At 40.4% G+C, this 12082-nt stretch overlaps 2 protein-coding genes across 6 annotated transcripts in view; one reads left to right on the forward strand and one right to left on the reverse strand.

Annotated features, from left to right (window-relative positions):
• cycsb (cytochrome c, somatic b) lies at positions 1–3850 on the reverse strand. Its single transcript, XM_030442515.1, has 3 exons — positions 3696–3850; positions 1783–1957; positions 1–1370 (listed from the first exon to the last, which is right to left on the reverse strand). Exons 2-3 carry the CDS (start codon positions 1949–1951, stop codon positions 1225–1227), a joined length of 315 nt encoding a protein of 104 aa, XP_030298375.1. The 5' UTR covers positions 1952–1957; positions 3696–3850; the 3' UTR covers positions 1–1224.
• A 2949-nt stretch (positions 3851–6799) lies between these two features.
• rbm45 (RNA binding motif protein 45) overlaps positions 6800–12082 on the forward strand; it is a 39273-nt gene continuing 33990 nt past the window's right edge. For 4 of the 5 annotated variants that reach the window (XR_003986915.1, XR_003986914.1, XR_003986916.1 and 1 more), the window contains exons 1-9: positions 6800–7121; positions 7802–7924; positions 8347–8473; positions 8583–8744; positions 9727–9897; positions 10182–10311; positions 10974–11067; positions 11562–11719; positions 11979–12054. Coding sequence is in view for 2 of the 5 variants with exons in the window: in XM_030441714.1 (XP_030297574.1) it covers positions 6846–7121; positions 7802–7924; positions 8347–8473; positions 8583–8744; positions 9727–9897; positions 10182–10311; positions 10974–11067; positions 11562–11719; positions 11979–12054 (1317 nt within the window). In the remaining 3 variants the exon portion in view is untranslated. The remainder of the gene's footprint in view (positions 7122–7801; positions 7925–8346; positions 8474–8582; positions 8745–9726; positions 9898–10181; positions 10312–10973; positions 11068–11561; positions 11720–11978; positions 12055–12082) is intronic. The other variant, XM_030441715.1, reaches the window with a different exon arrangement.

Consider the following 12082-nt stretch of genomic DNA (forward strand, 5'->3'; position numbering starts at 1 on the left):
TTTATATTTCTGGACGTTTTCTTTTAATCAATCCATCATCCTTCCTGCCCACAACTACACAACATAGCTACCACATTATAATATTATTATTCATGTGCACCAAGAGCAAGCAGCCCCATCAAACAATTGTATAGAATCAGTCTAAGATTGTGGTAAAATAAGTTAAAACGACACTCTTTCAGGCCTGTGAAACCAGGTAAATAACAAAGTCTTTCTTCCCTCCAGGTGGTGCCTTCCATGGGTTTTTATATAATACAGTAGCTCCACAACATTGTTAGGCATGGTGATTGAATTACAGCTGATTTCACACTGTAGGGATCTCAGCATGGTGATGGTTTAAAGCATTAAAATGCACTCAAACCCCACAATTCTTAGCTGTAAAGAGGCAGAGAAGAGTGAGTCACACTTTGCACAATGTTTAAAAAACTCGTAGAGTCTTAATGACAGCAGGGGTTAAAAACGGGAGCTCAGAGGGGCTGCTTCAGTAACCGTACAGATCAGGCTGTGTTCGGCATTAAACCGTGAAACTACAGGTTCTCTCAGGGAGTTTTAGGACAAAATATTTAGTGTGTTACATCTGAGGCGCATTCACGCAAAGTAGGAGTTTCTAATCACAGGGGTATGTAATAGGGCGTGCAGGTTAATAACGCTGTCACTTTTTGTAAGGTTAGAAACTCCAGCTGTCATGAAAGCTGGCAGTATATTGATAATCAGCAACAGTTAACCACCAAAAGTCCCAAGATCTACAACCCTTATCGCTTTGATGTAACTGATTTTAGATGTTTTTCAGACAAAGTTTCACAAATGAGGTTGATGTCGGGCGGCTCTCCAAGCAGAAAGTACAGGACAAGTGTTGTCATGGAAAACAGAATGAATGACAGGTCAGGTAACCTATCATTTTATACATTTCAAATGATGTGATTTCCTTGTTGTTCTTCTCAGTCAGATTGACAAAAACTAAAAAAAAAAAAGGACTGTGGTTTTATGTTAAGCCACTTGAACTATTGCTCGTACCCTGACATTAAAAATAGGAAGTGACACTTGCTGTGAGCTCACTAGCTCACAAGATGTGCCACTTTTCTAACCGTCGACAATATATATTAATCTTATGTACAAATGACTAAACATAAAACCATGTTAAGCAAGTGCAAGCCTAAAAATAAACAACAGAAAGAAGAAAACAATAAAATGACATTAAATATTCTGATCTGTATGACAGCGTCTTCATGATGTCGCTGATTTCAGGTATGCAACGAGATCCGTGCGCTCTCCCTTCTTCTTGATGCCAGCGAAGATCATTTTGGTGCCAGGAATGTACTTCTTGGGGTTCTCCAGGTACTCCATCAAGGTGGCGTCACCCCACACAATACCTGGGGAGCGAAAAAATTAAATGATTACATGATGATGAAAGCAGGATAAATTATTTAATCAATCAAAAAAAAAAAAAAAACGATAAGAGGCATTCCTTTACGTCTTTTCTATAAACCACTAAGGTTACTTATGCGGAAATGATTATCGACAGAAACACAACTTTTAATAATTAATGAAGGATTTAGCTCAGATGGCAAACAGTTTCTCTGTTCGGCTCTTTTGGTAAAACATCTGAAGATGTCGACTTGGACAGTAACCTTCAATTTCAACTTCATATTTCATGTGGCTTTTCATTAGATATTATAGTTATATTCCATTATCACACAGAACATCTTATATATATCTAGATGCCAACTGCAAACAATGACGCTCCCCCTCTTTGCTTTCTCATTCAACCACTAGTGAACTGACCTTTACTCTTGTTGGCGTCAGTGTATGAGTAGCCCTCCGCCTGCCCGGTCTTGCGTCCGAACAGACCCCACAGGTTGGGGCCCACCTTGTGCTTGCCGCCCTGCTCTACTGTGTGGCACTGCGCACACTTCTGAACGAAGGCCTTCTTTCCTTTGGCAATGTCTCCCATAGTCAACTGAAGAAAAAGGAAGAGAGAGGAAAAGAGAACAGAAAGAAAAGAGGTCAGCTAATTGTAATTATCCTATCTATACTGGAATGTGTGTTTAGATCCTAGTAAAACTGCCCATCTTCTTTTAATAGACCACAGTTATGACAGGAAGCTCATTCTCAGCTTTGCTCTGACCGACGCCATCTTGTGAAGGTCGTGTAAGGAGACAACTTTATCTGCACCGGTTTCGTTATATTGCATTCAGGCAAGTCGTAACATTTCCCTGAGCACTGGCAGCCTGCCGAGGTCATTTCAAGGAAACCCAGCGACATACCTTCGCAGGAAACCACCCTTAAAAAAAACACACTAGCTTAGCCTTCACTCGCTCCCGTTATATCACAGTTATCAGCGTCTCATTCTTTAGAGCTCAGCCAGCCTCAGCTCGGGTTACTTCACCAGAAGAGCTGCCAGGCTTGTCCAGTAAATGCGGTTTATCTTAAAGGTATCCCGCAATGAGGTAACAGCCTTAATATGTCGCTGCTGAAGAGGAGAGCCAGTGAGTTTAAACGAGCTAACATTAATGTACTTAGCTAAAGGTGGGGTACATGCCAGTGTGGCAGAAGTGAGACAGGTGCCAACATGTGTCCTACCTTCCTCGTAATACCAACCAGGAAGCCTTTACAACGCGCGAATAACACAATAACTAATTAGCTTGACCACCGTCACTTTTAACAATAAATAAAATACTTTTGTTTTGATTTAAAACACAGCTGTAATATCACCAGGCACCAGTTTAAGGGGTACGCTGCAGATTTTAGCGAAGCCGGTGCGGCTTGTCCTGACATGACCTCGGTCGTGTTACCCGCAGCAGCCCGACTGACACAGTCAGACAGCCAAATGTGACACCTACAGCTCGGCAAAGCTTGTATATACAAGCGATTTACAACACTCATATCTTTATTAGCTTAACTATCAAACAATGACTTCTTATCACATTTACTATTAGCTAACAGCCGCTCTGCATGAATTAAACGACTGCAGCAGGTGGATCTGGAGTTATATAATAACATGTAACTCACTCTGTGTCTTATAGAATATAGATCTTTATACGTATATACCATCTGAAGTTAAGAGGAAGGTTAAGTTAGCTATTATGTCACAGCCAACACAGCCATTTAATATGGCGGGCTACACATCCTTCTAGGGAGGCATCAAGGACACACAGCACTGCCTCTAGAAACTGAAAGCGGCTTCTGTTCGCAGACGCTGATGTGTTTTTTAAAAATGTTTTTTTTTAACATTTTCTAACTGAAATGACAAAGCTCACTGAGCTAGGTTAGCTTTGTCTGGCTAGCCTGCTAGTAAGGTTAGCCGGAGATGTGTCACCCCATCCAGGTTGTCAAGGATGCTTCAATGTCGGCGTAGGAAAGCTCGCACTCGACTCAAAGATATAAGCCTAAACAGTTGAATCAAGCAGACAAAAGGGCCGTATGATGATCTTATAAAATCAACTGTCCAACAATTATACAATCCTACAAAAACACACCGCATTACTCTTAAATAACGGGCTACGTTGATGAGCGCGTTAATGCACGTAAAGAGAGCAGCCGGGCAATTCACCAACATGGCGGCTACTAGAATCTTCCGTTGGGTCTCAGCCGCCCAGCATCTCCTTCCTTCTGTTTCAGCATCATTTTTGACCCATAAAGCCACAAAGCCAGTCTTTATTTCATCCATCCCATCAATAAGATGCATATAAACTTACCTTTTGGTTCAAATGAGCGGGGATAAAATCACTCCGGTGCCGGTGTAGGCTGCTTCGCTCTGCCGGTGAACGGTTTCTGTCGGTCGCAAAGAAGGTCACTCTACTTTAGAGGCACCGGCTTTTGACGTCATCATCCAATCACGTGCAGGGCGGGCGCTATCCTCTGAATCCTGACGTGGTGACTTCAATCCGGCCGCGTCCCTTTTTTTTTTTTTTACATCAAGGCGCTTCCTTACCCGATTTTATGTGCTTCGTTTCATGTAGAAAGTGGCCGTTTTTTGGGGAAACGAACTCAAATAAACTCTAATGAATAAAAGTGGAGATGTAATGTCGCTGTGGTCGACGGTTCCGTTAGGGATGGAAGAAGGGTCCAGTGAAGGAAGCGAAAAGTGTGGATTGGTACTGTTCCCACGTCATGTCGCATTCTCCGACTTCCATTGTGACGACAGAGGCACCTGCAGGAGCGCATAGGCTATATAAGGACTTTAAAATGTGCGTTTCTTTACTGTTGAAACTGACAAATTAGAGTATTTTATGATTTTAGATATACAGTACATTTAGTTTATCCATCATATTCCAGTTCCAAGACTCTGGAAACAAAGGAAAAACTCAACAAAGCTTAATATTTGTGGCCTTATTTAATACAAAAAAGTATGGACATACATGTCATTCAAGCTGGGCATTCAAGCTATTCCAGTTGTGGTTGAATTAAAAAAAAAAGAATAAATTAATAGGATAAGTCCAGACAATAATTCATTCATATTTCACATAAAATCATCAGAAAACTTCCAATCTTCTGTGTAACAAACCTTTTAAAAAGAGGAAGACAAGTCCAAATTTGATCTATTCTCTATTACAAAGATGAAGTAAAAGTTTATACATAAATCACCACAAATTACACCTGCATGATAGAAGACCTATGCAAGTTATTGAATAAAGACAAATGATATAATTAATAAAAGTAAACATAGGCATGTGTTAACAAATGGTTCAGGTGTTTTTTCACAGTGTCCTCAACCTAAAGGGTGAGAGTTTAGTTAATGAGTAACAACCCTCAGAGTACAGTGCTCCATATGTTTTCATTCTGGGTCAGAGTTCAGTTGAGGTGACTTGGTCAGACTTATCTCCTCTACGCAATAACTCAAATATTTCTGTCTGTGCTAGACTACAAACGGGAAAATTCAAAAGATCAACACAGGTTTTTACAACGTATTAGGTACACAGCGAAAAGGCTAACACTGTGAGAAACATACTTATAGCTCTTTAACAACTCCAATTTAATCTTCAACCTAGACTCCAAAAAAGTTGCGATGCTGTGTAACACAAAAATAAAACACACGTGGTTATTTGCTTATCTTTTTTCCACATATGCTCAATTGAAAAAACAGTCCAAAGACAACATTTAGAGTTGTACCTCATCAACTTCATTGATTATTGCAAATATGTGCTTATTCTGAATCTGATGCTAACAACATGGTTCAAACGAGTTGTGAAATGTTCCAAAAGCACCTGTTTGGAACATTTCACAGGTGAGCAGGTGATAGTTTTATGATTGGGTATGAAGATACGGGCACACGTGATTGAATAAAGGACATGTGTTCAGGAACACTTCGTAAAACTGTCGTCTGTAAACACAGCCTGTTTGCAAATGTTTTAATTCTGTCTTTATTTACATTTTGGAATCGAGGTTAAACATTTGTTCTCAAGAAGATCACTCAGCAGGTGTTATTACACAAAGCCATACACCCCCCCCCCCCCCCCCCCCCCCCCCCCCCCCCACACACACACACACACACACACACACACACACACACACACACACACACACACACAGAGCATATGGTGGCACAATTATAGATCATTCCTGAGACCCTCACCCCAACCCGACAAAAGCGTCACATGCCTCTGACGCCAAAACATCAGCTGACAGGCTTATGTGTGTGTTATATGCTCTGTGGTTTAGTAACATGATAGCCCATAACTAATTCATGATACCACCAAACAAATTCATACATTTAATTGACAAATGTTGAAAGTATCTTAACATGAATTACAGTGGTGGATGGTAACTGAGTACATTTACTCAAGTACAAATTTTATATACAATTTCTTGATTGTATTTTCTTCTCCTACTAATCCACAATATAAATATCAGACTTTTTACTCCACAATATTTTTGTGTTTTATGAATTCCGTCTTTACAGATTTAAGATTTTAGCACGCAAAACATTAGAACATGTCCAAGTACAGCTGATATGATTAGTCAATTAATCGATTAACAAGCAACTACTTCGATAATTGTTTAAATCCTTTAGGCCCACCTTTTTAAATGCAAACACAGCAATCTTCTCAAATGTGAGGATTTGCTTTTTCTTTTAATTGTTTTAATTCATTTTAATATGAAACAATTCTAAATGTTATACCAAAAGGAAAATGTTGTGAGGGTGTCACTTTGGGTCAGTAGATAAATCCATAATGATATGGACGTTTATGTATTAATGCATGAGTAATAGTTATCGAACTCATTATATCTAATACTATATCTGTCACAGGGGTCATTTCAACAAAGACAATTTAATACTTTCAGGAGGATACATTTCTTTCTGATTAAACGTACAGACTTTTACATAAGTAAACAAATTCTTTACTTGTAATGGAGCATTTTTACAATGTGACGTTGTTTTTTCTCTTAAGTAAAGGATGTGACTTCATCCTGCACAGCTGGTGAGTTACAAAAGCTCTCTGCAGCATCCTTTTGTAATGTCACAGGGTGTTGTTACACCTCCTGTACAGCAGGTGGCAGCAAAGGTCACTATCTTTGCGGTCGACTACATCAATACTGATAGATTCACAACTGTAAGAATTAACATAATTAACGTGTCAAGTGACTAATTTGTGCCAAGATCGCATGAAGTCATAAAACACTCATGGTCAAAACATGAAAAGATATAAACAAATGATGTACAAACATTTTTTTCACGACAAGTAGCCACCTTTGGATCTCGGCGTCTTACCTCTTTTTAGTTGCGATTCCCGAAGTTCCAAGTCGAAGGAGGAAGTTCCGACGAGCACTTGAAGGCAGCACCAACTGCAGTACCAACGGCAGTACCAACGGCTTTGCGGCAGCACTCTGTTGAGCAGGAAACAAAGATGGAGGAGTATCCTTCTAAACAAGCGATAGAAAACCTCGACGACCCTCCAAACAGTCGGCTTTTCGCGGTTACCAGTCGGTCCATAACCGAAGATGAACTCCGGGAGAGTTTCTCTGTGTTCGGAGACATTCAGGGGGTTTGGGTGGTCAAAGACAAGCAGACAAAAGAGTCAAAAGGTATCTGCTATGTGAAGTTCGCCAAGTCTTCTCAGGCCTGTTTGGCCATGGAGGAAATGCACGGCAAAGTGCTGATTGACGGGACCAAACCCATTAAGGTAACACTAACTTACAGGTTTGATTACCTAACTGTCAGTATCTCTAAAGTTTAAGTTAAACAGCAAAATCAAAAAAGATGGGAGGTCTGCTCAGGAGTTAGCTTGCTAGCATGCTACATAAGGGGCGTTAACGTTAGGTACCCTGTAGGAACAGCGATGCCAGTATTTTAAGGGTCGGTTCGTGAAAATAATTTTGATTTGGCGCACTTGGAAGAACTCATCAACAACCTGTCTTTCTAGAAACTTTGTCTCAGTTGTCAAGACTGTTGCACTTTCCTCTCAAGCTACGCCCTACTGAGGAAACCTTAAGGAATGTGGATTACTAAGAGATAGCAGGATGCCACGGTGGGGAGAGTAGCTTAGAGCAATCTCTGTTAAACTATTCCTGTTTTTTAACTTCCTTGTATTGGAGTGGACCCCACGATAGAAGCAAATACGTTGAATCTATTTGCATAGATAGAAACTACTAGGAGAAAGGGAGAAAACGTAGGTGAACTGACTCTTTCAGGAAGTGCCATTGAAAGTGTAACTAACTGACAGGGATTCAGCTTTGTGTGACAGTGATGTATAAGTCTTTTAATTGAAAAAGACGTTTTTAAAATCTGTTATTTCTGGGTATCTTGTTTGTTTTGTTAGGCTGCACTTGTAACCCTTTTCCCGTTCTCTTCTTGGTTGTGTAGGTGTTTATTGCCCAGTCACGATCTTCAACAAGACACAGAGACGTTGAGGACGAGGAGCTGACCAGGATCTTTGTGATGATCCCCAAAACCTTCACAGAGGATGACCTTAAAGAGACATTCAAAGTAATTACACTAGGGCTGCAAGTAACAGCCATAGCAATTGGCATCATCCATTAATCTGTCAATTACTACCCCAACTAATCGATTTGTAGTAATGATGAAAAATGTCTATCAGAGTTTGCAAAGCCCAATCTAACACCCTCAAATGTCATGTTTTCTCCAAGCCAAAGATTTTCAGTTTATTGTCATAGAAGAGGAAGGAAACCAGAAGCTATTCACATTTAAGATTCCTGAATCAAAGAGTTTTTATTTTTTTCTTTACTTTTTCTGACTCGAAAGTCGCTCAAACTTACTAATTAAATATCATCAACAGTTGGCAATTAATTTAATCGTTGTAAGTAACATTAAATGCACAAATAACCAGTTTAGAAAGAAAAATACAAATCCTGTCATTTCTGTCTGTTGCCTCTTTCTGACTCCATCAGGAGTACGGAGATATTGAATATTGTGTGATCATCAAGAATAAGACCACAGGGGAAAGTAAAGGACTGGGCTACGTGCGATATTACAAACCCTCTCAAGCCGCCATCGCTATAGAAAACTGTGACAAAGGTAAGTGAGTGTCCAATGTTCTTATACTGCTGCAAGAAAATGTACTGACTCAGAGCTGTCCCATTGATGATGATGATGATGATGATGATGATTTTGCTGGTGTTATTAGCTTACAGGGCCATCCTGGCTGAACCTCGCACCAAGGCTTCGTCGACAGAAGACTACGCCGGGGGAGGAGCCAGAGTTGATTACATGGGCGGCGGCGGTGGTGGCGGGGGTGGCGGTGGTGGTGGTAATAATGACGTGATGAACCAGTACGCTCTCCCTATGGGTACGCAGTTGTTTGACTTCTTAATTTAGTATTTCTTTTATATCTGGAAAAATGCCCCTCTGTGTGTTCATTCAATCTATATTATAGAATCTTTGAATTTATGGAAAATGTTCTTTATCCTGATATGTACCTTTGTATCGCCTTGGAATTAAATGAAAAATTTAAATCACCTGTATCGGGATAGGAAGTCCTATTTTCAAGCCCACGATTGAGCCCCAGCATTTAAGTCAAATCAGTATTTAACGTCAAACCTTTGATGTGTTGTAGGACTGTTCAGAACAAATAACAATAGCTAGTCTTAAATGTAATCTGGAGTTGTTTAACTTTAGTAGGCCATGGATCAATCTTTTTAGGAAATGGGGTCCCTGTTTTCAGGGGAGTTTCATGTTATTCCAATGATCTACAGGTGGCAGTAGCGTGCCAAGAAACACAGCAATGCACCAGCAAAGGCAGGGAAGACGACAGCTAGCAAGTAAACGTAGATATGATTAATGCATATCACACTTTTTATTAAAGATAAGTGGCTTAAGACACGATTGGTAAGCCATTTACTGTTACTGAGAACAAGCTCATTGACATTCCTTCTCAGTCATTGAGAAGGAATGTCGAGCAAAGACAGAAGACAGAGAGGTGAGCGCTTCAGAGGAGACATGTCCGAAAAGGAAGAAGGTGGTATATTGTTATCAGAATAGATGTGTGTCAGCCTGCTTACTTGATATTCAAATCAGTTGTGCACTTAAATCTGCATTTGTTAGTTTTGAGCAGGAAGTTCATAAAGGAAATGTTTGTGTATAAATGGTCAAGAGACAACTGGTTAGATTGGAAAGGAGAATGGGGATGTTCACAGTCTCTATTAGGACTTTTCTTTTTCAGCGACATGCAAACACTTGATTAAACTGGAAACGGTCTCTTCTTGAAGCTCTCTGATGGAAAGCTTCAGTCCTCTCTGTTATTGACCCTGGTGTCCCTCTTCCCTCCACAGCAGACCCTGGAAACTACCAGACAATGGACTACCGCTCAGGCGACTTCACGCGGTGTCTGATGGTGTCAACACGAGCTGCACTTACCCAGGAACAGATTTTTGCTCTGTTTGACCTCATTCCTGGCATGGAGTACTGCGAGCTGCAGAGAGATGCTTATGGAATGAGTAAAGGTGAGTGATTAATCACAAAGTATCGCTTCACTCATCCAGAGTGCCAGCCTAATTTTGATATCCTACATTAAAGGCGAGGAGATTGTTTCAATGACATGTTGTTTTCCATCTGTGACGAGACCAAAGTGCCAGTTTTGATTTTAACATAAGCACAAGAAAAACCAAAATGAAGTAGTTCTAACTGTAGTTTGTAATTTATGTCAGTGTGTTGCAACTGATCATTCCGGACTTTAAACTTGAAGTATTCAGCTTGAGACTCATCCTGTTCTGTCTTGTGCCTTCAGGTCATGCTCTGATTCGCTACAGTAATCTTGGATCAGCACTTTATGCCAAAGAAAAGCTGAATGGCTTTGAATACCCACCTGGCAACAGACTGGGAGTCAATTTTGTTGATGACGGGGAAGACCGCAGCAGGTACACACACACACGACTGTACAGTATATACTTAATACATAAAGCCCATAAAAACTTCAGAAGGGTCACACAGCAGAAATGCCCTTTAAAGTTAATATATACATACATTAATTAAAAAAACTGGGACCAAAATACCACTGGTAATTAATAGTAACCTTCTCTAGAAGTCTTCTGGGTCATGTTCTAATTGTTAAATATTCACGGTTGAATGTGACAATTACCCCCTGTGGGCCACAGTGACCGGGTAGTTGTTTTCCCCGTGTGAAGCCCCGACAATGACAAAAAGGATCAGGAAGTCTTTGTGTAGTCAACAGAGAAACACATAGTCTGGAGCAGTAAAAGTTGTTGGCGCCACATAATTGAGACTTAGAGGATTACCTTTCATGAAACATTGTGATTAACAAAGCAATGTTGAAAAGCAGCCTGGGCAGGATGCTTATCAAGGTGTGGTCACACAAATGTCACTCTCTCTTGATTTCTTATTTACTATTGTGTGTACACATACTAAATGAAAGTACCCTACAAGGTTTAAACTAACCAAAAAATAATCTACACAGAGTCATTTTAATTAGAAGTGTGATGGACTGTCTCACAGCAACAACTTAATGGTATATAAAGCTTTGAAGATCAGCTTGAAACTGGCCGTGTGTTTCTGTGTGTAGTCCTGCAGGTCGGATGGCGATGCAGTTTGTTGCAGCTCAGATGATGTCTGCAGTGTGGAACGGACCCTCCACCAGCCAAGTAATGAAACCTGCTGTGAGTAAATTAAGTCAGTGCCTGATTTAAGAGTGTCAGCTCACTCTCCCCTCTATCTCGTTACTGTGCCACTGTTTTCCTCCCAAAATGAATTATATTTCAGCGGAATATCAGAATTATGATCAACTAATCTTCATCTAGAAAACTGCCACAAAATGTAATGTTTGGGAGTTCTGTTTCTTTAGATTTACAGTTTTCTTGCTCCGGTCTCACATTAGAGAGATGATGAATCATCATAACTACTCTTCTTCTAAATACCAACTCAAGGTTAATTACACTCCTGGGTAATTATGCCTCCAGGCCTCCTCTAGCACCTGTAACAATTGATGAAATAATCTATCTAATACATTTAGCAAATTACACATAATTGCACTCGCGTAACCTGGCAGCTGATATTCATAATGATAATGCAACATGTGATCGGTTAGGGGCAGATGATTTCAAATGTTTTAGCTGAGTCACTGATCCTGGGTGTGTTTGTTGGTATCCACCAGGGCTTCTCCTCAATCGCCCCGATGTCCCGAATTCAGACGGACGTCAACCTGCCCCCGCTGAAGAAGCTCGCTCCGCCCGACAGCAAAGCAAAGGAGCGCTTGTTTGTTGTGTTTAGCCCCTCTCCGCTGCCCCCAGATGTGCTGGAGGATGTTTTCTGGTAAACGTCCCATGCGTTGATTCATAATTCTTCTTAATTATAAAATTGTAAATATACATTGTTCCATGAATGTCACAAAATGCATCAAGCAATGAGCATACAGTGAAAAACGGTCCATTTACCAGAAGGTCAGAGGTTCAGTTAACAACAGCTCTAAGCTTTCATGTAATGTTGCTGTGTGAATGATGATCCTGACAATCAGCTTCATTAAAATGTTCCTGATTACAACTAAACATTGTCTTTGTCTGTCTCTCTGTAGTCGCTTTGGTTCCCTTATTGAGGTCCATTTGGTTCCTGGGAGGAAGGTCGGTTATATGAAGTATGCAGAAAAACAGGTGACTCTAAACCTTTGCATTTAAAACC

This window comes from Sparus aurata, chromosome 15 (assembly GCF_900880675.1).
Source record: "Sparus aurata chromosome 15, fSpaAur1.1, whole genome shotgun sequence".
Lineage (NCBI taxonomy): Eukaryota > Metazoa > Chordata > Actinopteri > Spariformes > Sparidae > Sparus > Sparus aurata.